The 22,793-nt window shown below is 39.7% G+C and overlaps 1 protein-coding gene across 4 annotated transcripts in view; it reads right to left on the reverse strand.

Moving 5' to 3' along the window:
- Ttc7 (tetratricopeptide repeat domain 7) overlaps positions 1–22,793 on the reverse strand; it is a 173,361-nt gene that overhangs the window by 102,241 nt on the left and 48,327 nt on the right. For all 4 annotated transcript variants that reach the window (XM_068230173.1, XM_068230171.1, XM_068230172.1 and 1 more), the window contains exons 7-9: positions 10,776–10,890; positions 6,034–6,181; positions 221–409 (exon numbers count right to left, since the gene is read on the reverse strand). In XM_068230173.1, the coding sequence (XP_068086274.1) occupies positions 221–409; positions 6,034–6,181; positions 10,776–10,890 (452 nt within the window). The remainder of the gene's footprint in view (positions 1–220; positions 410–6,033; positions 6,182–10,775; positions 10,891–22,793) is intronic.

The raw sequence follows: 22,793 nt of genomic DNA on the forward strand, positions 1-22,793 counted from the left end.
TACCACTACCAAATGTCAGGGAAAGGTAAGCAAACTGCATGACAATTCTGATCAACCGATCATATAAGAGGGACATTGTTTGAGGTGAAGCAGTACAAACCTTATTTCAAATAATGCACGCACCCCAGTCTTCCTTAATTCCAGAAAAAATATGTGCGAAGAATTCGCATATATACAGTAAGTGGTGTATTTCCTGACAGACTAATGGCAAGCAGCTTACCTGATTGAGATGCTCGTAGCAGATCTTGGCCGCCAGCAGGCAGGGGACCACCTTATTGGGCACCAAACGAGCAACCTCTTTGAGTACAGCAAGAGCGTGAGCATAGTTCCCCATGGCTACCAGGGACAGGGCGTGCTGCATCCACACATGAGGTTCCTCAAACGAGAACTTCATGGCACGTTCAAATGACTGGAACAATTTAGTCAAAAGCACCACATTAATGAAACAAATACATAAGCTAAAAATACTTCGAAATCTATGTTTACCCTCTTATTGTTATAAATTCAGAATAAAGCGCACTGATATAAAGATCACAGGAGCTACAAAAGACAAACATGGTGCAGCTGTCTTAACACAATGATGATGGCCTATTGCTTTCAGAGTTTATTCATTGGGGGCAAAGTAAAAATTCAGGGATACCTGAACTCTAATGGATATATCTTAAGTATGGCCTCGAGGCCTTGAGATGCATTGTGTGCTGATACTGCCCGGCGGGTCTCATTGTTCGCAAGTAATGCATGGGGCTGGCATGCACTCTGTGGCCCGCCGGCGACCTCACTGAAACTGGCGGCATTTATGCAGTGTTGTTTGTTTGTACTTGAGGTAGTGCTGTGAAGATACCCAAAGGTCTAATTAGTAATGAAATCGTTAATTTTATATTGCTGGAAACAAACCGCAATGGAAGAAACAAATATCAGACTACTACGTATTTTTATACAAAAAGCTTTAAGAAATGGAACATGCATATTACATAATTTCTTAATTATCCTCTCTCTTATGTATCCCTTACATATCCCACATCATAAGAAGTTAAGTTTGTCTCCTGTACAGGTGAACCAGAAAGTAAGAAAGCATAACCTGCGAATGATGCACGGAGCAGCTCCTTTGTGTACAATGCATCACGAGACCCATCGGAAGGTCCCAATGTCCACAAGTAAAACGTTAGTCTCTCACAGTCACAATCAGCAATGTCAGATTCACGCTTAAACATTAATGTCATGAAGACGAAGATATTAATTGTGACGAAACATCCCGAACAAATTCACACCAACGGCAAGCGTACCGCCAAGGTAGTGGAACAAGTCACCAGTTTCCCTTATCTAGGAAGCCTGATCACCAATGACAATAGGTGCAACAAAAGGCGAATAGCATTTGCCAAACAGGTATTTAGTAATAAGAGAAATCTTTTAATCAGTGCAAATTTAGATTTTGGAGTTAGGAAGAAATATGCGATTTCTTCTGTACGGAGTGTGCTATTGTACGGCAGTGAATCTTGGACAATCAGAGATCAGGACTGGAAACGACTGGAAACATTTGAAATGTAGGTCTGGAGACAAATGCTAAGGATTAAATGGACTGAAAAGAAAACAAACAAAAGCGTTTTAGAAGAAATTCAAGGGAAGAGAGAACTGATGTTAACGATACAAAGAAGAAGAGCTAAATTCACTGGCCACATCTTGCGACACAATATCTTATTTACCAATCTGGAAGGAAAAATCATGGAGGAAAAAGGCCGAGGATGATCAAGGAAAAATTCCTTCAAGATTTGGCACAAAGTCTGCATTATGATTCTTATGACGAAATGAAATGAGGAGATGAGGACAGGAAATAATGGTTGCATAGACAAGGTATTGCCTTCAGACACTGATGATAGTCAGTTAGACCTTTTTAAAAAATGAATACTACCCATTGTATTCTGTGAATTAACACAGAATACAAGGCTGGACATGGAGAATAGCAAGAGGGTGTAACAGGGAATTTAGGGGTTGTAGTACGGATGTAAATGAAAGAGCACATAAGTCTCTGGTAAGACCCAAATTAGAGTATGGCTCCAGTACATGGGACCCTCACCGAGATTACTTGATTCAAGAACTGGAAAGAATCCAAAGAAAAGCAGTTCGATTTGTTCTGGGTGATTTCTAAGAAAAGAGTAGTGTTACAAAAATGTTGTAAAGTTTGGGCTGGGAAGACTTGGGAGAAAGGAGATGAGCTGCTCGACTAAGTGGTACGTAACTTAAAATCCAATAAAGGTATTTTATTAGTCCACCTATTCAATACTGTCAACTTATAAGTGGTTACAAATATACACGATTACATACGAAGCTAACAGACAAGTGATTAATGGTATATCGGAAGGTCGTGTGTAACATTTCACGGTGAACACGTAAGTACTCGCTCTAATTCAGTCTAAAAGAAAACCCCTCCCTTTTTGATTTCTGCTTTTAAGATTTCCTTTTTCTCCTTACAGAGAATGAATGGCCCAACAGGCTATCAAATGTTTTCCACAAGGAGCCCTTCATACAATGTGACTACACGGTATCCTGCATTTTAGCTTCACGATCTTGAACAACGGTTACAATTCGCACCTTATTTTACAACTACCCTTAGAGGGTTTAAATTGCTTTCACATCAAATGACAACAGTAGCTGCATGACCAAGTCTTATGCAAGACATAGTTCCTGTGCTTATGATATCACTTTTCCTTTGTTAGAATATATATTTTTACCATTCCATTTGGAGAAATATGAAACAATTCAATGAGACATTCTACAAGAACTTCACAAGTTCATATAAGACGAAGATCTAGTTTTAGTCTTGGAACAGATGGTTTGAGAATGACTAAGTGATAGTTTTTCAATGATGTTTTATCACATTTCTTATTTAGTGTAGTCTATATGTTACACTTAGTGTACCAGAATTTTAAGCATATAAGGTCACAAGGCTAATTATCTAGCTTATTGTTTTAATACTCAAGGTTAAGATTTTAAGATTATTACGGCTGAAGATGTCCTATAGAAAGGGCGAAAAATGTCCCGAAGGTGTGTGTAATCGTATGTATTTGTAACCACATATAAATTGACAGTATTGAATAGATGGACTAATAAAATACCTTTATTGTTTTTTAGTTATAACCACTTTCAATACGGAATAATTATGAAGTTTATAACATGTAATAAGTGGTACGTTCCAAGCTGTCAGTGGAGAGATGGCGTGGTATGACATTAGTAGACAAATAAGTTTGAGTGGTGTTTTAAAAGTAGCAAAGAACGCTATATGAAGATAAAGTTGGAATTCAAGAGGACAAATTGGGGCAAATAACGTTTACAGGAATGTGAGTTGGGGATTGGAATAATTTACCAAGGGAGATGTTCAATAATTTTCCAAATTCTTTGCAATCATTTAAGAAAAGGCTAGGAAAACAACAGATAGGGAATCTGCCACCTGGGCGACTGTCCTAAAAGCAGAAGATCAGTAGTGGTTGACTGACTGATTGCATTCTAACCAGAGTGTAGGAAACCTTGTCTGAAATAAGGAAGTACCAAGGAAGTGTAAAGAGATAATATACAAAATGTATTATGCACCCGTACTGACTAAGATCTGGACAATGACAAATAGGGAGGAGAGTAGAATTCAAGCCAGCAAAATGAAATACCTAAGAACTACAATAGGAAAGAAAGGAAAGACAGAGTGAGAAAGAAAGAAAGAAAGATATAACTTAAAAGCTTTCCAGCCTGTCAAACACATTATTAAACAAGGAATAAAAATACGTACTATTGAACAAGAACATGTATGTTATAGTGCAATATTTATTTTTAACTTGTGTTCAACAAACTGAACAGCTTTCAAGTTATATTTAACTGCATCGACACTGAAAAGTATGGCCTCCTCCTGAACAAACAAAGATGTGAAGAAAGGAAGTCGGAACAGAAAACCTAAAAGAGAGAATTGATAGGAATTAACTATATGTGTTTTCACAAGAGTTTAATCCTGATGTAAACATGGTATATTCACGCTTCCGCCAAAGAAAGAGGCGTGATTCGCTGAGCGTGTAGTACCTACCTCCACCCCGTCAACGTCTCGTGTTTGGACATACAGTGCTGCGCATCACATCACATCACATACGACAACAGTGCAAAGATCTGAACTTCAGAATAAAAGACTAAACTTGGATTGTGTTCACTCTGTTTATTGAACACATTCAGAATGCAGTGCCTATGGTCACTTCTCAGCGGTTTTCCACTTTTGTGCTTCACTACACGCGATGATGCTACCTCTTGCTCCATTTCTCTCACTATGAATACCGACTCACCGACTGATGGAAGATGCAACACCGTATCTCCGCACTCTACACCATGAGACTTTCCCCCGCTACGAGAAGAATTCCTGTATTACACCACACCTTATGCCTTCCTTTCTCATTATTTAATCACTATTTTATAAAAGAAGCGTATGTATATACCGGTATATACGGCAACCATATTGTAATTTTATTACGAACTCTTCCAGACTCTCTAAATGTAATAAACTAAACTAAAATAAAATAAAATAAAATTAATGCAACGTACTACTTTTCTTCGAGCTCGCATACAGTCAAGTGAGTGCGACGCTTGCTTCTCCAATCGACTATGTCTATGTCCATGTGTAAAGGAAAGGTGCTCCGCCTATTTGTTTACATCAGGATTAAACTCTCGTGAAAAGCGGTATAAGATGGTTTGGACATTTAAAGAGGATGCAGGAGGGCGATGATGGAGATGGAGTTAAGAGTGAAAGAGAGGGAGAGGGAGAGGGAGACCTGGAACAAGGCAGATCCATTCAACAAGAGGAGTGCAAGAAGAAGAAACCTGGACTGGGGCAAAATGATGGAAGAAGAGAAGAAGGTGGAAACGTGCCACAATGCCGCAACCCAGTAGGAGATGTATAAGGGAAAAGGAGGAGGATGAGGAAGATGATGATGATGACTAGCCGCTGTAACCTTACTTTCCAAATATACCTTGTATAACTGGCTACCATCAATTAAAGATAAGTATCTGAGAATTTAGACTAACAAGTTCTGTCTACACCAGGTCACCTTTGCCCCGAGCATTTAACTTGGTACTTATCTTTGCTGCAAGTTGAGTGAACTTCAAGGCCATGTGCACCTCTGGAAATGAAAATCTTGTTTCTTACTTTCCTTTTGATTTTCAAAAAAAGAAAAAAAAAAAAAAGACCAGATTTAATTTAAAGGAATAACTCTGGGTCTACAATATTCCTTCTGGATTTCTAACCTGCCATTCAAATCATCAGGTTATGACTCCGAATGAAAATAATATAATGTTAATTGTTTAACTTCACTTCAGTTGCTACCATTTTTAGTAAGAGATACTGGAATTGCAGAGTTTTATTGAGCATAAGATCATTATCCATATTAGTGGCACACCCAGTACATTTTTGGGCAGCTTTCCCATGTCACAATCGTGACCACACAAGAAATTCACGTTTAGGTATGTTCCATCATTTAGGATTACCCAAACTTTTATCACATTATACAATCTCCTTATCAAATGTCTGACATGATCCTTAGAAGATGGCATTAGCTGTTCCACACCTTTCAATGGCCCAATGGGAAAAATAAATCTGTGGGCTATCTTTTAAAATGTACGTTCGATCTATGATTAGTTGATGGTCAACACAGTACGTAACACTCAAGCAGAAGAAAGAGTTCTTTGTCACAAAAAATACACTATTATGTAGAAAACAATAATAACTATGTAAAATTGTATACATGTTTAGTCTCTTCCCTTTTCTGCATTAATCCAGCTTCTTTCTTATTCCACAATTCAAACAATACTGAAAATCTGTTAAGACGGTCTCTCAATGAATGTTGATTGGAATTAGAAATGAGCTCATCGGGAGTTGAGAAGAAATAGACGTGGAAGAACTGGGCTGATGAGGAGAGCGCTGATATATTTGAAGATGGCAATGTACGAGGATGTAAAGATTGTCTTTAAAGTTCATAACTTTCTATGACTAAATAAAATAGATCTATTAGTTACCTCGTGCAACAAGTCGACGTGCCCCCATCTGACCAGAGCGATGGTCAGCAGGTCATAGATAGCTGTGGCATTGCCATAAGCATGGATTCTGGCCTCCTTGAACTCCGGCGACTGACTGAGGACGGCATCTCTCACGGCCATTGCTTCGCTGTGCGAACAACACAACAGTGAGTGATTTGATGGGTAACAGACAAGAAGGCAGTGAAGAGAGCAGGTAGAAGGCAAGTAATCTACACACAAATGTGAAATACCACACACTTACTTGCTCATCACGATATCTTAGGAATCATCCAACTGACGGGAGAGACAGCAAGTTCAAACCCGGCAGAGGAAGTCTGTTTTTGAAGGGAGAACAAAAGTCCATTCGACACTCCACATTATACGATGTTGGAATGTAAAAGATCTATGGTTTGGTGTTTACCCGACAAAATTAGTTAAAATTCAGCCACAGACATAGACATCCAAGAGAGATTAAGTTCACTCTGCCATCTAGTGGACCTCAAGTAAAATGGAACGTTGAAATCTATGAGCAAGCAACCAAATGGCGTCAAAATAAAATGCTTGCACCTGGTAGCTGAGGTCATACAATTATCATCATCATCATCATCATCATAATATACTGTATGCGACTGAGCAAATTAAGACTATGCAAAGTACTTCGAGGCGTGCATTTGCCTTTCTTTGAGCCCATATTTCTTTCATTCTTTTATTGTGGGTCTCCTTTTTTGTCTTCAGACCAGGGTGTTCCAGTCTTCCTTTTTGGTCTATCATCTTGTGCAACCTGCCATTTGTGAATTTTGGATCTGAAGATTGCCCTGTTTTGGATATCTGCAGGCATAATTCCTGCCCGTTTCAAATCGGTTTTGATTTTGCCAATCCATTTCTTTCTTTCTCTTTTCTTTTTTGCCAGTGGCTTTACGTCGCACTGACACAGATAGGTCTTATGGCGACGATGGGATAGGAAAGGACTAGGAGTTGGAAGGAAGCAGCCATGGCCTTAATTAAGGTACAGCCCCAGCATTTGCCTGGTGTGAAAATGGGAAACTACGGAAAACCATCTTCAGGGCTGCTGACGGTGGGATTCGAACCCACTATCTCCCAGATGCAAGCTCACAGCTGCGCGCCCCTGACCGCACGGCCAATCCGCCCGGTCCAATCCATTTCATTGTGTCTGTTTCAGCTTTACTCCGGTTTACACAGAATTCAACTATTTGTTTGGCAAGTCTATCTGGATGCATTCTTTTAATATGTCCCCAGAATCGTAGCCTGCGTTTTCTAATATCACAGTGATATGTAGATAAGCAGCAGAGAATCAAGGTCTCCTGACACTGCTGGTTATCAGAGTGGGGGGAGAAATCGGGTGTGTCCGAGTGGTGTCCTAGGTCAGGTCTCGACTGTCTGACTGCTGGATGAGTCGGGCAGCTGGCTGTGGGTACAAACACTCTGAAGCACGCCCATTGTAAGTAGACTGTTATAGTTAGGCCATTGTTTTGCTTTGTTTTTGTTTTGTGAGCCGTTTTTGCCGTCTGGTTTTATTCAATAGGGTTGTCTATTATTCATATCTTTATAGTGCTTTTGTACTTTCTCAGTTTGGTTTTGTCTTGATTGTATTCTCTTTTTTGCATTTATATTGGTTTTTTGTTTGTTCCCTCTTTTCTATTTTCTCCGTAAAGATTAATTAAGTTGAAAAAACTGTAAAATCTGGAGAAAATAAATAATAAACTAATATCACTGTGAATATTTGTGTACAGTCTGATTTCCTGTCTGCTTCTAAGTTGGTACTGTCCGTCCATGAGTTTTGGGCCTAGAATTTTTCTTATGATTTTGCGTTCCTTTTTCTCAACGTTTTCAATGTTTGTTTTCCTGTTCAAAATTAGCGTTTCTGATCCATAAAGACATTCGGCTTGAATGACTGTACTGTAATGTCGTAGTTCTATTTGAACATTTTGTTATAGATATTTTGGGTTAGTCGATATGCAGTTTCCATCTTTTGGCATCTAAATTCATTGGCTTTTGTTTCGAGTCAATTTTCCTGAATTGTTCCACCAAGATATTTAAATTGTGATACTCGTTTAATTTTGCCGTATTATGTCTCCATGAATTTTGGTGCTTGTTTGCTGCAGGTCATGTATTCTGTCTTTTCAAAAAATATCTGAAGGCCGACCTTTTCCGCAGTTTCTTTCAGGAGTTAAATCTGATTTTGGACTGTTGAAATGTCTCAGGTTAATACTACCAGGGGCCTATTCCACAAAAGTATGGTCTTGTACATTACAAGTTACTAGTGTGGGTTCTTGTAATGTATGGAGTTGTACATTTCTGTTCCACAAAAGATTGATAGTCTCTTGTATATTACCAGTGAATTGTTACAAGTTTTACAAGTGACGACATATCAATAAACATACTACGTCATAGCATGAATCAGCTGTTTATCTTCGTATTCCATTCGTTGAATTAGGTTATGCTTGCCTCATTTATCGTAATATCGTATTTTACTGTAACTTACGCAGCAAAGATTGAAAGAACTAATATTCCTGTGAATTTTTTAATTCTGCGATGTTATTTTTCAGTTTATTTCTTTGATGATAGGAAATTACTCCGTTATTGTCACCCATTCTGTTCTTCCGCGATCCTCGCGTATGTTCTACGAGAGTCTAACATACCTACCTTGGTTTGTAATTAGGAATCAGATGCCGCTAATACCGATATTCGGCCGCCAAACTTAATTGTTACGAAATTGCAAACTCTGCATGAATTGTTAAAATGATGTCAAGAGAAACAAAGTTATTCATTTTGAAGGAAATAGAAGGTAGGAAAGATATTTGTTTCGGTGGATTTAGCGAGAGTCTGAAAAAACAAGACAAAATAAATGGTTGGATGGAAATATTTGACTTGGGAAAAGCTCATGGAGCTTTTGAGGGGAAAAGTTGGACGTATGTAAGAGATATTCTGCTCATTAATGATTCCAGGAATGTCCTTCTTGGAATATGTTTTTTTCAGTATTTTCAGGCCAACAAACAATTTGAGGAAATTTTATATCATTTATTGCAGCTACCACAGACCGAAGATTTTGCCATCCCAAGCCAATGTAATGTTGTTAGTAAATGTTGTTTAGCAGAGAGAGATTTATTTCTGTTTGTAGGATATTTTAAGCTATAGCCAATATCTATCAAAAGTTCTTCCACTTGTACTGTGCTTAACCTAAAACGTTCATTTTATTCAAATACAGTGTTAAACTGGAAGTTTATTCTTTCCCTGTACAGACGATAGTTTTCATTTTCATCACCATCACTATCACTACTGCTAGACCACATATTTATCAAAATGTATCCAAAATAAGCGTATTTAAATAGCACTAGTACATTTATATATTATTGTCCTTTCACTGGTAGAGAATTCTTCTCAATTCGCTAGTAAGTTACAAGTACTAGTACTTTTGTGGAACACGCCTATAAAAATTCACTAGTAATTTGTAAGTATGGAGTAGTAAAGTACAACTGTAGAGAATTCTTTTGTGGAACAGAAACTCTGGTATTTGTACAAGTTACTAGAGAATTTACTTGTAATGTACAAGACCATACTTTTGTGGAACAGGCCCCAGGTCGTCCACAAATGCTAGGCAATCGATTGCTAGTTTTCCTCTGCCTAAAGTGATTATTGGCTGGTGAATTTTGAGGACCAATTTCTGTTTACGCCATTCCTGAATCACTTTTTCCAGGCCGCAGTTGTAGAGTAAAGGTGAGAAGTCAATCTCCTTGTCTTACTCACATTCTGATTTCAAAGGAATCTGAGGTTTCTCTCATGAATTCAACCTTGGACTTCATGTGTGTCAGTATCTGTTTCGTGATTGCAAGTGTTTTCATCTCTATACCTTGTTCTTTCAGTATTTGTAAGAGTGATTTGCGATCAACTGAATCATAGGCTTCTTTGAAATCAATAAATGTGCAGACTAAATTTTTGCTACAAATTCTCTGATGTCTTAGGATTAGCTTTAGGTTCAAGATTTGCTCTGGACACGATCAGCCTAGTCTGAATTCTGCCTTCGATTTGCGGTTCTAGTTGTTGTTGTGCTCTGTCAAGAAGACATTGGGGTAGAAAAAGTCTTACGAGTGGATGCAATACATGACCTAAAAACTGACGTAAAGAAGACATCAAACTGGCAAAGACTAACAATATGATCCTTAAATTCTTCAGTGTTATTCTATTTTCTTCTTTGTACCTTTCCTTAGATTTAGATTCAAAATTATTAATTGTACAAATGCTAAAATGTTATGAAAAGGCATTCAAAGTTTGTACATTTTAGCTCAAGTGTTAAAACAGGGTCATCGAAAGAGAATCATCATAATTTTTAAAAGTTGCTGCTTCAGGTAATATTTAGGCAAATGCAGTCTCAAACTAAAGAGGAAAGAAGGGAGTTTTCTTAAACTGCTACTAGCAGTCGCCTTACCTTGACTGGGCATGTTAAAAAAAATCCCATATTTCCTCTTCAGTTTAAGACCAATATATTTACCCTACTTGAAGTAGCAACTCTTTAAAATACACGTATTCTTTTTCAACGACCCTGTACAGTGGAGTATTGAGTCTTTGAATTCTGAAATCATGTTTTCTTCAGAAAACAATTTTTAGACCTTCATGTTCTTTCACTTGCTCTCTTCAAATATTAGAAAGTTTATTTTTCACAATAGTTTTATTAGAATTTGAAGTGATCTGACTTTATCTGAAAGGTGAGCGATGAAGCAGATTACCTGATCAGTAAGAGCAAAATTATCTCTTCATTTGCATTTCGAGGAACGAAGAGGTTCAAGCCAGTGTACTTGCGAGGTTTCCACGGACTGTCCGTCTGGGCGGTCTTCTTGGGAGCTAAGACAAACAGAATACATTATTATAGCAAAATACAGGACATCATAATATGTTCAAACAAACTTTCAGAGCAAGAAAACAGCAGCACTACTGTATTATTCAATGTGAACAAGGTTTCCTTTTATCCTTCACTGCAACACACTCTCATTTAAATGGGGTTGGCTGGGAGTGTATGAAGGAAACAAAGATAGCAAACCTTTCAGTCCATATCATGATGGAGAGATTCTCGCAGCAGGTTACAATTATAATTTGGATATGTGGAAGAGATGAGTGACAAATTAACTATCCGTTCTGCATTTCTCATAATTTCCTTGATGAATTCATAAACAAATGCTCATCTTTTCTCAAAGTATTTACAGAAAACACTGAAAGTGATACTATAATAAGGTTACTTGATTAATATTCCTTTAATTTCTGCGTATTATGAGAGACAGACGTTGCTGTGTCAGAATTCAACCCTACGGGAGTTCTTAAATGTGCTGTAAGTTAATGATATGGAGCTACTGCATTTAAACACCCTCAATTAATACCACTAACTTCAGCTGGGATAGAAACCCATTCCCAAATGGAACCTGAAAAATTGGACCTGAATGAGTAAATTCAAATTCCAATATAATTGGTCCATTATTGAAAATGATAAATTTTTCAGCTAATTTATTCGTGGGTGCCAGTGTTGTGCTTGTAACACCAGAGATAGATTGTTTCTTAATGCATTTTGTTGTAGTTGTTTACAATTGGCTGTACGTCGCACTGACAAACACACACCTTACGCGACGATAGGAAGGAACTAGGAGAGGGAAGGAATTGGCCATAACCTTAATTAAAGTACAGCCCCAGCATTTAACTGGTGTGAAAATTGGAAACCATGAAAAACCACCTTCTGAGCTTTACAAAGGAAATTTAATATGACCTTCTATTCAATACATACACATCTCCATCATTAAAAACCAAACCCCATGGCGCAACAGCCCCAAAAGGCCATGGCCTACCAAGGGACCGCTGCCCAACCCGAAGGCCTGCAGATTACGAGGTGTCATGTGGTCAGCTTAACGAATCCTCTTGGTCGTTATTCTTCGCTTTCTAGACCGGGGCTGCCATCTCACGATCAGATGGCTCCTTAATTGTAATCATGTAGGCCGAATGGACCTCGAACCAGATGCAGGTAAAAATCCCTGACATGGCCGGAAATCGAACTCGGGGCCTCCGCGTAAGAGGCAGGCATGCTACCCCTACACCGGGAGGCCGGCCATCTCCATCATTAGAGGGATTAATAATAGTCAAACATGTTTCAACTCGTTTGAGCCATCTTCACTGAAGATTTCCTTTGTAAAGTGAAAACCGTGAATACGGAATGATTCTAATATCTTGTAATCTTCTGGGCTGCCGACGTGGGGTTCGAACCCACCATCTCATGAATGCAAGCTCACAGCCGTGCGCCCCTAATCACACGACCAACTCGCTCGGATCTTCATGTTTTAAATCTGACTAAAATTTGAAAATGTTTTTATAAGAATGGAGGCAGCTTGAGCTGGGTGAGCATCCTTCTGCCTATGGCACTGCACCCTGCTCTAACACTAGATAATCGCACCCCATCCCTCACCTCACAACATCTACTTGTCAACAACAAACACCATTACTATTGTATCCTCCACTGACGAAGTCTGCAAAGAAAAATTTTAGACTTGCGTTTCTTTTACATGGGCGCTACATGTGTCTTCTTACAAGATAAGTCGCTGTTCTGCAACGGTTATCTAGCAATAAGCTATACAATGACTACTATGTATTTCTACAGGCATTTACAGGTTCTTACACAAAGCCTAGCCTACAGTACTTTTGTTATATAATTGCATAGAACTTCTCAGTTAACGCAGCAGTAGAGTGGCTTTCACAACTTTGGTGAACGTGTACAGCGACAGAGGGATCTCTTAATGAACTGGTGCGTTATCTTCTCCTGCGCAGGTCATCAACTCGTTCCTCTAGCGATAGCTGGTTACCAACAGAGGGTGAAGCAACAAACAGGCTTAATGCAAATGGTGGCGGTACATGAAGTACAATAATTGCACGGAGGTAATCCTACCAAACAAATTTGTTTGTGTATGTTGTTGTTTATGTTTAATGGTGTGGGTTACTGTAGTCACGTCCTAGTTCGTGAACCATGGGCAACGGCTGAGTGGCCTAGTAAGTGGTCCTGAGAGTCGGGATATCAGTTGCTACGGAATGGGAGTGGGCATCTCGGACTTATTCTGAGTCGTGGCCCTCCTTGTGCTCAGGCGGCTAGGACTATACAATCCACCGGTGGTCCCTAACCTGTTAGAGGAGAGATCCTCACTTGGACTATGTGTAAGAAGGGTAGCATCCTGCTTCATGAATTTACCAAACTCAGAATATTTTAAGCAAACCTATGGGGAGTAACTCCCATAGGGAGTAACGGAGTCCCACTCCCATTTGACAGGCGAGGGACTCCTTGGAAACAACTTGGCAAATGAAATGGAATTCGATGGGGAGCTATCAATATTAATGGGGCTTATGGGAGAAAAAAAGTAGAACTGGCTGAGTCAGCAAAAGAATGCATATGGACAGTAATAAAGAATCTTAGGAAGGGAGGGAAAAAGGAAATGAACAGTGTTTTGGGTAATTCAGGTAAGGGAAGATAATGAGGAAGAGATAAGAGGTTAAAAAAAGTATACTTGACAGGTGTTCAAAAGGGAAGGGCAGAGTATGGGGTAGGACAGTTCATCAGCAAAGCTACTGCACGCAACATAGTTTCTGTTAAGGACGTAAATGATCGAATAATGTGGGTAGATTTGGCAGTTGGAGGAATTACGATGAGAACTGTTTCAGTGTGGGTGAGGGTGCAGATGAGAATGAAGTTGACAAGTATTATGACGCATTGAGTGATAACACAGTCAGCGTGAACAGCTAGGATAGGATAGTGCTAATAGGTGATTTCAATGCAAGAGTTGGAAATAGAACTGAAGGATACGAAAGGGTGATTGGTAAATGTGAGGAAGATATGGAAGCTAATAGGAATGGGAAGCGTTTGCTGGACTTCTGTGATAGTATGGGTTTAGCAGTTACGAATACATTCTTTAAGCATAAGGCTATTCACCGTTACACATGAAAGGGTAGGGGTACCAGATCCATAATAGACTATATATTAACCGACTCTGAATTCAGGAAATCTGTTTAGGAATATACAGGTTTATAAGGGATTTTTTGATGAAACACCACTATCTGATCTGTACTGAACTAAGTATCTCTAGGCCTAAGATAGAGAAAGTGAAATCTGTCTGCAAAGAAATAAGGGAAGAATATCTCCGGCAAGAGGAAATTACATAGAAATACATAGAGATGATTAGTGACAAGTTCCGAACAGTGGACATTAAGCAGGTTCAGGATACTGAAAGAGAATGGGTGACATTTAGGGATGCTGTAGTGGAAACAGCAAGGGAATCCCTAGGAACAACTGTGTGTAAGAATGGGAAAAAGCGAACATCTAATAATAATGTTATTTGCTTTACGTCCCACTCACTACTTTTACGGTTTTTGGAGATGCCGAGATGCCGGAATTTTGTCCTGCAGGAGTTGTCTTACGTGCCAGTAAATCTACTGACATGAGGCTAACGTATTTGAGCACCTTCAAATACCACCGGACTGAGCCAGGATCGAAGCTGCCAAGTTGGGGTCAGAAAGACAGCGCTTCAACCATCTGAGCCACTCAGCCTGCAAAAGCGAACATCTTGGTGGAACGATGAAGTGAGAGCAGCTTGTAAACGTAAAAAGAAGGCTTATCAGAAATGGCTCCAAACACGGGCTGATGCAGACAGGGAATTGTACGTAGATGAAGGAAAGAAAGAAAGAAAGTAAGTGAAACAAATAGTAGTTGAATCCAAAAAGAAGTCGTGGGAAGATTTTGGTAATAACCTTGAAAGGCTAGGTCAAGCAGAAAGTAAACCTTTCTGAACAGTAATAAAGAATCTTAGGAAGGGAGCGAAAAAGGAAATGAACAGTGTTTTGGGTAATTCAGGTCAACTCATAATAGATTCCAGGGAATCACTGGACAGGTGACTCGTTGGCTGAATGGTCAGCGTACTGGCGTTCGGTTCAGAGGGTCCAGGGTTCGATTCCCGGCCAGGTCAGGGATTTTAACCTTAATTGGTTAATTCCATTGGCCCAGGGGCTGGGTGTTTGTATTGTCCCCAACATCCCTGCAACTCACACACCACATATTACACTATCCTCCACCACAATAACATGCAGTTACCCACGTGGCAGATGCCACCCACCCTCATCGGAGGTTCTGCCTTACAAGGGCTGCACTCGGCTAGAAATAGCCGCATGAAATTATTATACTGGACAGGTGGAGGGAATATTTTGAAAATCCTCTCGACTTAAATGGAAAGCTTCATGGTGGTGTTGTGAACAACCGAGCTCATGGGGAGGAGGAAAATGATGTTGGTGAAATTACACTTGAGAAAGTGGTAAATAAACTCCATTGTCATAAAGCAGCAGGTATAGATGAAATTAGACCTGAAATGGTGAAGTATAGTGGAAAGACAGGGATGAAATGGCTTCACTGAGTAATAAGATTAGCATGGAGTGTTGGTAAGGTACCTTCAGATTGGACAAAAGCAGCAATTGCACCTATCTATAAGCAAGGGAACAGGAAGGATTGCATCAACTATCAAGGTATCTCATTGATTAGTATACCAGGCGAAGTATTCACTGGCATCTTGGAAGGGAAGGGGCGATCAGTGGATGAGAGGAAGTTGGATGAAAACCAGTGTGGTTTCAGACCACAGAGAGGCTGTCAGGATCAGATTTTCAGTATGTGCCAGACAAATGAAAAATGCTATGAGAGGAATAGACAGATGTGTTTATGTTTCGTAGATATAGAGAAAGCATATGACAGGGTACCGAGGGAAAAGATGTTCGCCATACTGGGTGACTATGGAATTAAGGGTAGATTATTAAAATCAAAGTCATTTATGTTGACAATTGGGCTACAATGAGAATTGATGGCAGAATGAGTTCTTGGTTCAGGGTACTTACAGGGGTTTGACTAGGCTGTAATCTTTCACCTTTGTTGTTCGTAGTTTACATGGATCATCTGCTGAAAGGTATAACGTGGCAGGGGGGTTCAGTTAAGTGGAAATGTAGTAAGCAGTCTGGCCTATGCTGACGACTTGGCCTTAATGGCAGATTGTGCCAGAAACCTACAGTCTAGTATCTTGGAACTTGAAAATAGGTGCAATGAATATGGTATGAAAATTAGCCTCTCGAAGACTAAACTGATGCCAGAAGGTAAGAAATCGTCGTTGCCGGGACAAAACCTCCTATGTGATAATATGTTTTGGAGATACACTGACCCGCAGCACATACATTGTGAAGAGCGAGAATGCCTTGACAATATGCACACAATATTGCATCTTAGATGACAGAACCTTACCAGCCAAAGTTCTAAGCTAAAATTATTTCACATAGGAGGTTTTGTCCTGGCAGCGACGAAATTCAACAGAACTGAATGTCGGATTGGTGATACAAAGCTGGAACAGGTAGATAATTTTAAGTATTTAGGTTGTGTGTTCCCCAGGATGGTAATATAGTGAGATTGAATCAAGGTGTAGTAAAGCTAATGCAGTGAGTTCACAGTTGCGATTAACAGTGTTCTGTAACAAGGAAGTCTGCTCTCGGATGAAACCATCCTTACATCGGACTGTTTTCAGACCAACTTTGCTTTACGGGAGTGAAAGCTGGGTGGACTCAGGATATCTTATTGATAAGTTAGAAGTAACAGACATGAAAGTGGCGAGAATAATTGCTGGTACAAATAGGTGGGAACAATGGCAGGAGGGTACTAGGAATGAGGCGATAAAGGCTAAGTTAGGTATGAACTCGATGGATGAAGCTGTATGCATAAATCGGCTTCGGTGGTGGGTCATGTGAGGCGAACTGAGGAAGATAGGTTACCTAGGAGAATAATGGACTCTGTTTTGAAGGGCAAGAGAACTAGAGGGAGACCAAGACGATGGTTAGACTCAGTTTCTAGCGGTTTAAAGATAAGAGGTATAGAACTAAATGAGGCCACAGCACTAGTTGCTAACAGAGGATAGTAGCGACGTTTAGTAAATTCACAGAGGCTTACGTCAGATATCAGGGGGTGCGATACCAGCAAGATAGTACCATTTTTCTAGCAGTGTAGGTCTTAAACAACCTGTGATGATGCAACACGTTTCATTGATTCCCACGTCTACTTCTTCTTCTCTTTCCCCAGAATTCCACAAAGAACCTTCTGTTCTAGGAGGTTTCTGATCATACAGGTAAGCTGATAGTTAATGATGATTTTGTAGAGTTTTGGAATTCAATATTCAAGCTCGAAACCGTGATCATGTAAACACAGCAGTTTCGGTGGTCATGAAGAGTGTAATTATGACGGCCTTGCCTTCTTATATGCATGAAAATGAAAAATGAATATTTTTTAATTAACAATTGTTCATCAAGATAAGAATCCTTGTGTATGAAATATACTGAATATTTTAACTGTGTACGTGTGTGTTTCTGTGACCACGTTTGTGGTCATAGCTTTATAAGATTCAGTTCTATTTGATGTTTGTATTAAGCTCTTAACTATCTTGCTATGAATAGCTGAAGATGGAAGTTTACATCTGCAGAAACTAGTCCTAGTATAAAATAGTTATTGATTATGTGGTCAATAAAAAATTGTATTATAAAAATAAGTCATATCCATCAATACGGGCCTAATAATGAAATTTATTGCTTATGCATGAAAATGGAAAATCATAGAAAACCTTTCTCAAGGCAGCTGAATACATGTGTTTGCTGGATGCAGAGCTTGGCCAGTAGGTCTCACAGCAACGATGGGATAGGAAAGGGTTAGGAGTAAACAGAAATTGGCCGTGGCCTTAATATTAAAGTACAGCCCCAGCATTTGCCTGGTGTGAAAATGGGAAACCATGGAAAACCAGGACTGCCAACAGTAGGGTTTGCACCCACTACCTTCTGAATGCAAGCTCACAGCTGCCCAACCCTAAACGCACAGCCAACTCACTTGGTACAGCAAACCTTGGCTCAATAGTCATAGCAAGTTAACAATAATTTATAATTGCTGGGAATTACAGGAATATGTGGCACAAATACAGTTCTGTGTTGGTCCAAAACTACACTCATGTTCATAAAAACCAGAACACCTTGAAAGACTAGAGATAGGAAGTTCATATTCACAGGACATGTGCATTAGTGTGTTCTGAAGAAATGATTAGCATCTGAACCATGTCGACCCTCAGGTTCAAGGTCCACATCGATTTCTCAATGCACCACCACCGACTGGTAAAATGTGCATGTGGCTCTAGTTGTCGCTATAAAATGGAAGGTAATGGATCAGTGTGGCTTGAACATATGTGCAGGATGCCTCGCAGACGTATGCGAGAACCATACTGTCAAATGAGTGAGTTTGAAAGGAGGCGCATTATTGGCATGAGAGAACGTGATGCACCCATCCGGGAAATTGCTGCTCATGTGGGATGAAGCGTGTCGGCAGTGCAACGGGTGTGTACAGAATCCCAGAGAAATTAAGAAAATTCAGTACTCAATGTATTACACACCAATTTTGACATACATGGTGGGCACATGGACAGCAACAAAACATGAAAGCAGAATACAAGTAGCTGAGATGAAATTCCTTAGAGGAATAATTGGGAAGACACAAAGGAATAAAATCAGAAGCATAGACATCAGAGAGAGAATTGGATTCCCTAAACTGCAAGACAAGATAGAGACCAGTAAGCTGAAATGATATGGACAGATGATGAGAATGGAAGAGGATAGAGTTACAAAGCGAATATTCACAGAGAAAATAACAGAAGGAAGACAACGGGGAAGGCCCAGAAAGAGGGGGAAGGATACGGTAAAGGAGAGTCTAGAGAGGAGAGGAGTAAAGGAATAAGAAATACTGGAGGAAGGAGAGGAGTGGTGGAGCGATAGAAAACTGTGAAGGTCCTTGATTCACAACCCAACCCAGCAGCAGCAGCAGAAGAAGAAGAAGAAGAAAAACTAAAAGCTTTTCCCATTCAGGGATTGCCATAAGACGAAACCTATTGAACACTATGATTTTATAATTAAAAAGAAGAGTGGTTGGAAAAATCCCTTTGAAAAATACTTTGTAGTTTACCCTTTTAGAGCAGGAATTACAATTCTTAGAGCAAAGACACTGTCCAGATGGAAAATGCACATTGCTCAGAATTAAAAAAGAATGGTATTTCTATACCGGTCATGTCCACACTAAGAAGGAAATGTAGTTTTTAAATTTTCTGCCATGTCTGCCTGTATGTGCATCAGAAAAAAATGGCTGAACCAGTGGAGTATACTGAGGGCTACCAAGGCTACTGGTGAAGCCCAAACCTCAAATGAGAACGATAAAAATCTAAAGCACATTATAATGTAAGCATCTGACATATTGTTCCATTTACAGAACTTAAAGCAATGAGGAAAACCGCTGCTCGCATTTTTGAGTGCAAGGCATCGGAGACTGACGCTGCAGTTGTTGATCTACATCCATCTCCCCTCAACTCGACTCGACTCGCCTCGCCTCACTCCGCGCGGCTTACTGCTGAATGGCCGATAGGTGCGAAGACCGGGGGGATAGGTGCGCAAGACTGTTCCATCAGTTCGCCATGAGAGAGTTAGCACAAATACTCGAAGTTCTCCAGAAATTTCCGAAGGGACACGATTGACAACCACGCGTTCCTCATAGTATAGACTTCCTGACCTCATACTTCTGACTAATTATATAGATAACAGAGTGCTGGTATATCATTCCCTTTTGCTTCTACATCCTTGTAGGAAGACACTGCAGGGATGCTTAAAAATATTCCAAGTCAATACAGATAAAAACTGGATTGAAAACATTTTTTTAAAAGGTTATAGTGATGTACGGTCCATGACGAATTAAGTCTACAAGTGAGGCATATTTATTGCATGTTATTTCTTATTTCATTTGCTTTGAGAAAACAAATCTTGCTAACACTGTCATGTAGATTAGTAACACTTATGGCGAATATTTTTTTTTGAGAAGTAAAATTGAACTGTTGACGTAAGTTCTGATAGGTTTTTATAAATATGGACTGGAAGAACTCCTTGAAACCTTGGTTATAGTTTTGTCTAAGATAATAAATTGGCTGGGAGTCTCCCCGTAGGTCCTGTAGTGTTTGTTCCATATATAATGTCCACTGGCTGAGTTATTATATTGCATGTTATAAATCTCATTCCGTATTGACGGCTATCACCTTACAAATAAAAAAAGTCTTTTCAATCCAAAAATCCATCTACGAGGGGGTACCCAAAAATAACCGTAAAAACATTGCCGAGAGCGAAGCTTGTGTAGTATGCATTTCTGCCGCTAGGCGAATATAGCGCAACTCATTGCCAGTTCAGTGCTGCCTGTGTTGTCAACCTGGCTTGTTTTGTTCACCTGCAGTGATTGTTTCTACTAGCACTGTTTTGTTCCTGTTTCTTTTTTTTATGATGGCAAGTTTAAGTGAACAACGTGCAAACCTTTCATTGGGAAGTTTTAAGAAGATTGTGCAACACTCTTTGTCAAAAAAGACCTGATTTGTGGCAGACAAGAGACTGGTTCGTCCACCACAAAACGCACCTGCACACACAGCCATGTCTGTTGGACAGTTTTTGGCTACAAATGGCATGGTTCTGCTGCCCCACGCACCTTACTCGCCTGACCTGGCTCCGTGCGACTTTTCCTTATTTCCATGCATGAAGAGGGGCATGAAAGGAAGTTATCGTCCATGTTTTATTACCATACAACGCCATACTCTTCAAAAACATCTTCCTAATTCCTATATTAATGTTGGAAGTGAGCACATTTCTTTTCTTAAGAAAGGCCTTTTTGCTTGTGCTAGTCTGCATTTTATGTTCTCCTTACTTCTACCATCATTAGTTATTTTACTACCCAAGTAACAATATTCATTTACTTCCTTTACGGACTTCATTTCCTAATTTAATATTTCCTGCATCACCTGACTTTGTTCGACTGCACTCCATTACTTTTGTTTTCGACTTATTTATTTTCATCTTGTACTCCTTACTCAAGACTCTGTCCATACCATTCAGCAATTTCTCCAGATCATCTGCAGTCTCAGCTAAATAACAATATCATCAGCAAATCTCAGTGTTTTGATTTCCTCTCCTTGGATTGTGATTCCCTTCCCAAATTCCTCTTTGATTTCCATTACTGCCTGTTCTGTATAAACATTGCTAAACCTAAGCTGAATTAACGCCAATACAGTATTCTATAACGATACTCAAATTATAAAGAGTCAAAAGTAGTGGACCCTGCCTTCGAGCAGGGTAAACACTGAAGAAAAAGGAGAAGAAGAAGAAGAAAACAAAAGAAGAAGAAAGAGAAGAAGAAAAAGAAAAGGAGACAAACTGCAAGCGCTAGAAAAAGCAGAAGTAAATTCATGTTCTTGCATTATCCAGGGTAGTGTAGGTCCTTTCCAGTACACCTATGATCAATGGCCAGGATCAAACCTGGGCGTCCAATAGTGGCAGCTAATAACGCTAATCGTTACACCACTGGGGTGTATGGGGAACGCTTCACTCGCCAAGTGTGTGAAAGCCACTTCCTACCACAATTGTTTTTAAAAACTCCTTACGTATCATCTACAAACACTCACAAGTTTACAGATACTATCACCTTCAGGTCATCACCAAACTACAAGGAGAAATTGGCACTTCTTACTTCTAACTTTCTGTCGACGAAACCATGGGCTGGATTGGGAGCTACTGGGAACATTTGAAGGTGGGTAAGTTTGACGAATCCTGCTTTCTTCACTGGGCATCAGCAAAGAAACTGGAAGCAATACATTCAGTACAGTTGCTAGAGTAAATCTTAGATAGAGACTTTCAATCCACTGGGCAACTTTCCAGTTTGTTTGTTGTACCAAATCTTCAGGATGTCTCAAAACTGTTAACATCCCAACAATCAAGCAGAGTGCATGTTAATTGTATTTTGTTCAGTTTTCTTTGGAGTCAGAGATGTCGTATTCAGAAAGGTTTCACGACAGTATACTACTTCGATTACTTCTAAACTTGTTTATCCTGGCATAAGCCAATTACGAGAGTAAAAAGATGTCTTCTATACACAATAAAGAAGGAAAAAGTGAGACAGGAAAGATGTCTTAGCAAGAAAACAATGAAAAAGAAACATCAAAAACATAAAAAAATAATAACAACATAATGCATGTCCAATTCTTGTCCTGCATCTCTACAGGGTCAGGTATGAAATGAGGTGAATATTTGTAGTGAGTTTTCACAACTGGATGCTTATCTTGATGTCAACCTCATCAGAGGAGTTAATGACAAGAAATGAATGACGTGATACATGATAGTACGAAGGGAGAGGATGAAACCCGGTGCTGACACGTTAAGCTACTGCTGTCAAATAGCACCAAGGGGTCTTCTATTCGATGGAAGAATCACTACGGTACAAGATGGAGTTTAGATAGGTTCCACCTACTCAATGCACATTTAATATCAAATAGATTTTATATTTTCATTATTATCTTAGGACTGAGCCTCTGTGGCTCAGGCAGCAGTGCACCGGCCTCTCACCGCTAGGTTCCGTTGTTCAAATCCCGGTCACTCCATGTGAGCGGAGGCGGGACAGGTTTTCCTCCAGGGTTTACCCTGTCATGATTCATTCCGGCAATACTCTCCAATATCATTTCATTTCAACTGTCATTCATTAATCATTGCCCCAGAGGAGTGCAACAGGCTTCAGCAGCCGGCACAATTCTTATCCTCGCCACTAGATGGAGCGTCATTCATTCCATTCCTGACCCGATCGAATGACTGGAAACGGGCTGTGG

Source organism: Anabrus simplex, chromosome 13, assembly GCF_040414725.1.
Source record: "Anabrus simplex isolate iqAnaSimp1 chromosome 13, ASM4041472v1, whole genome shotgun sequence".
NCBI lineage: Eukaryota > Metazoa > Arthropoda > Insecta > Orthoptera > Tettigoniidae > Anabrus > Anabrus simplex.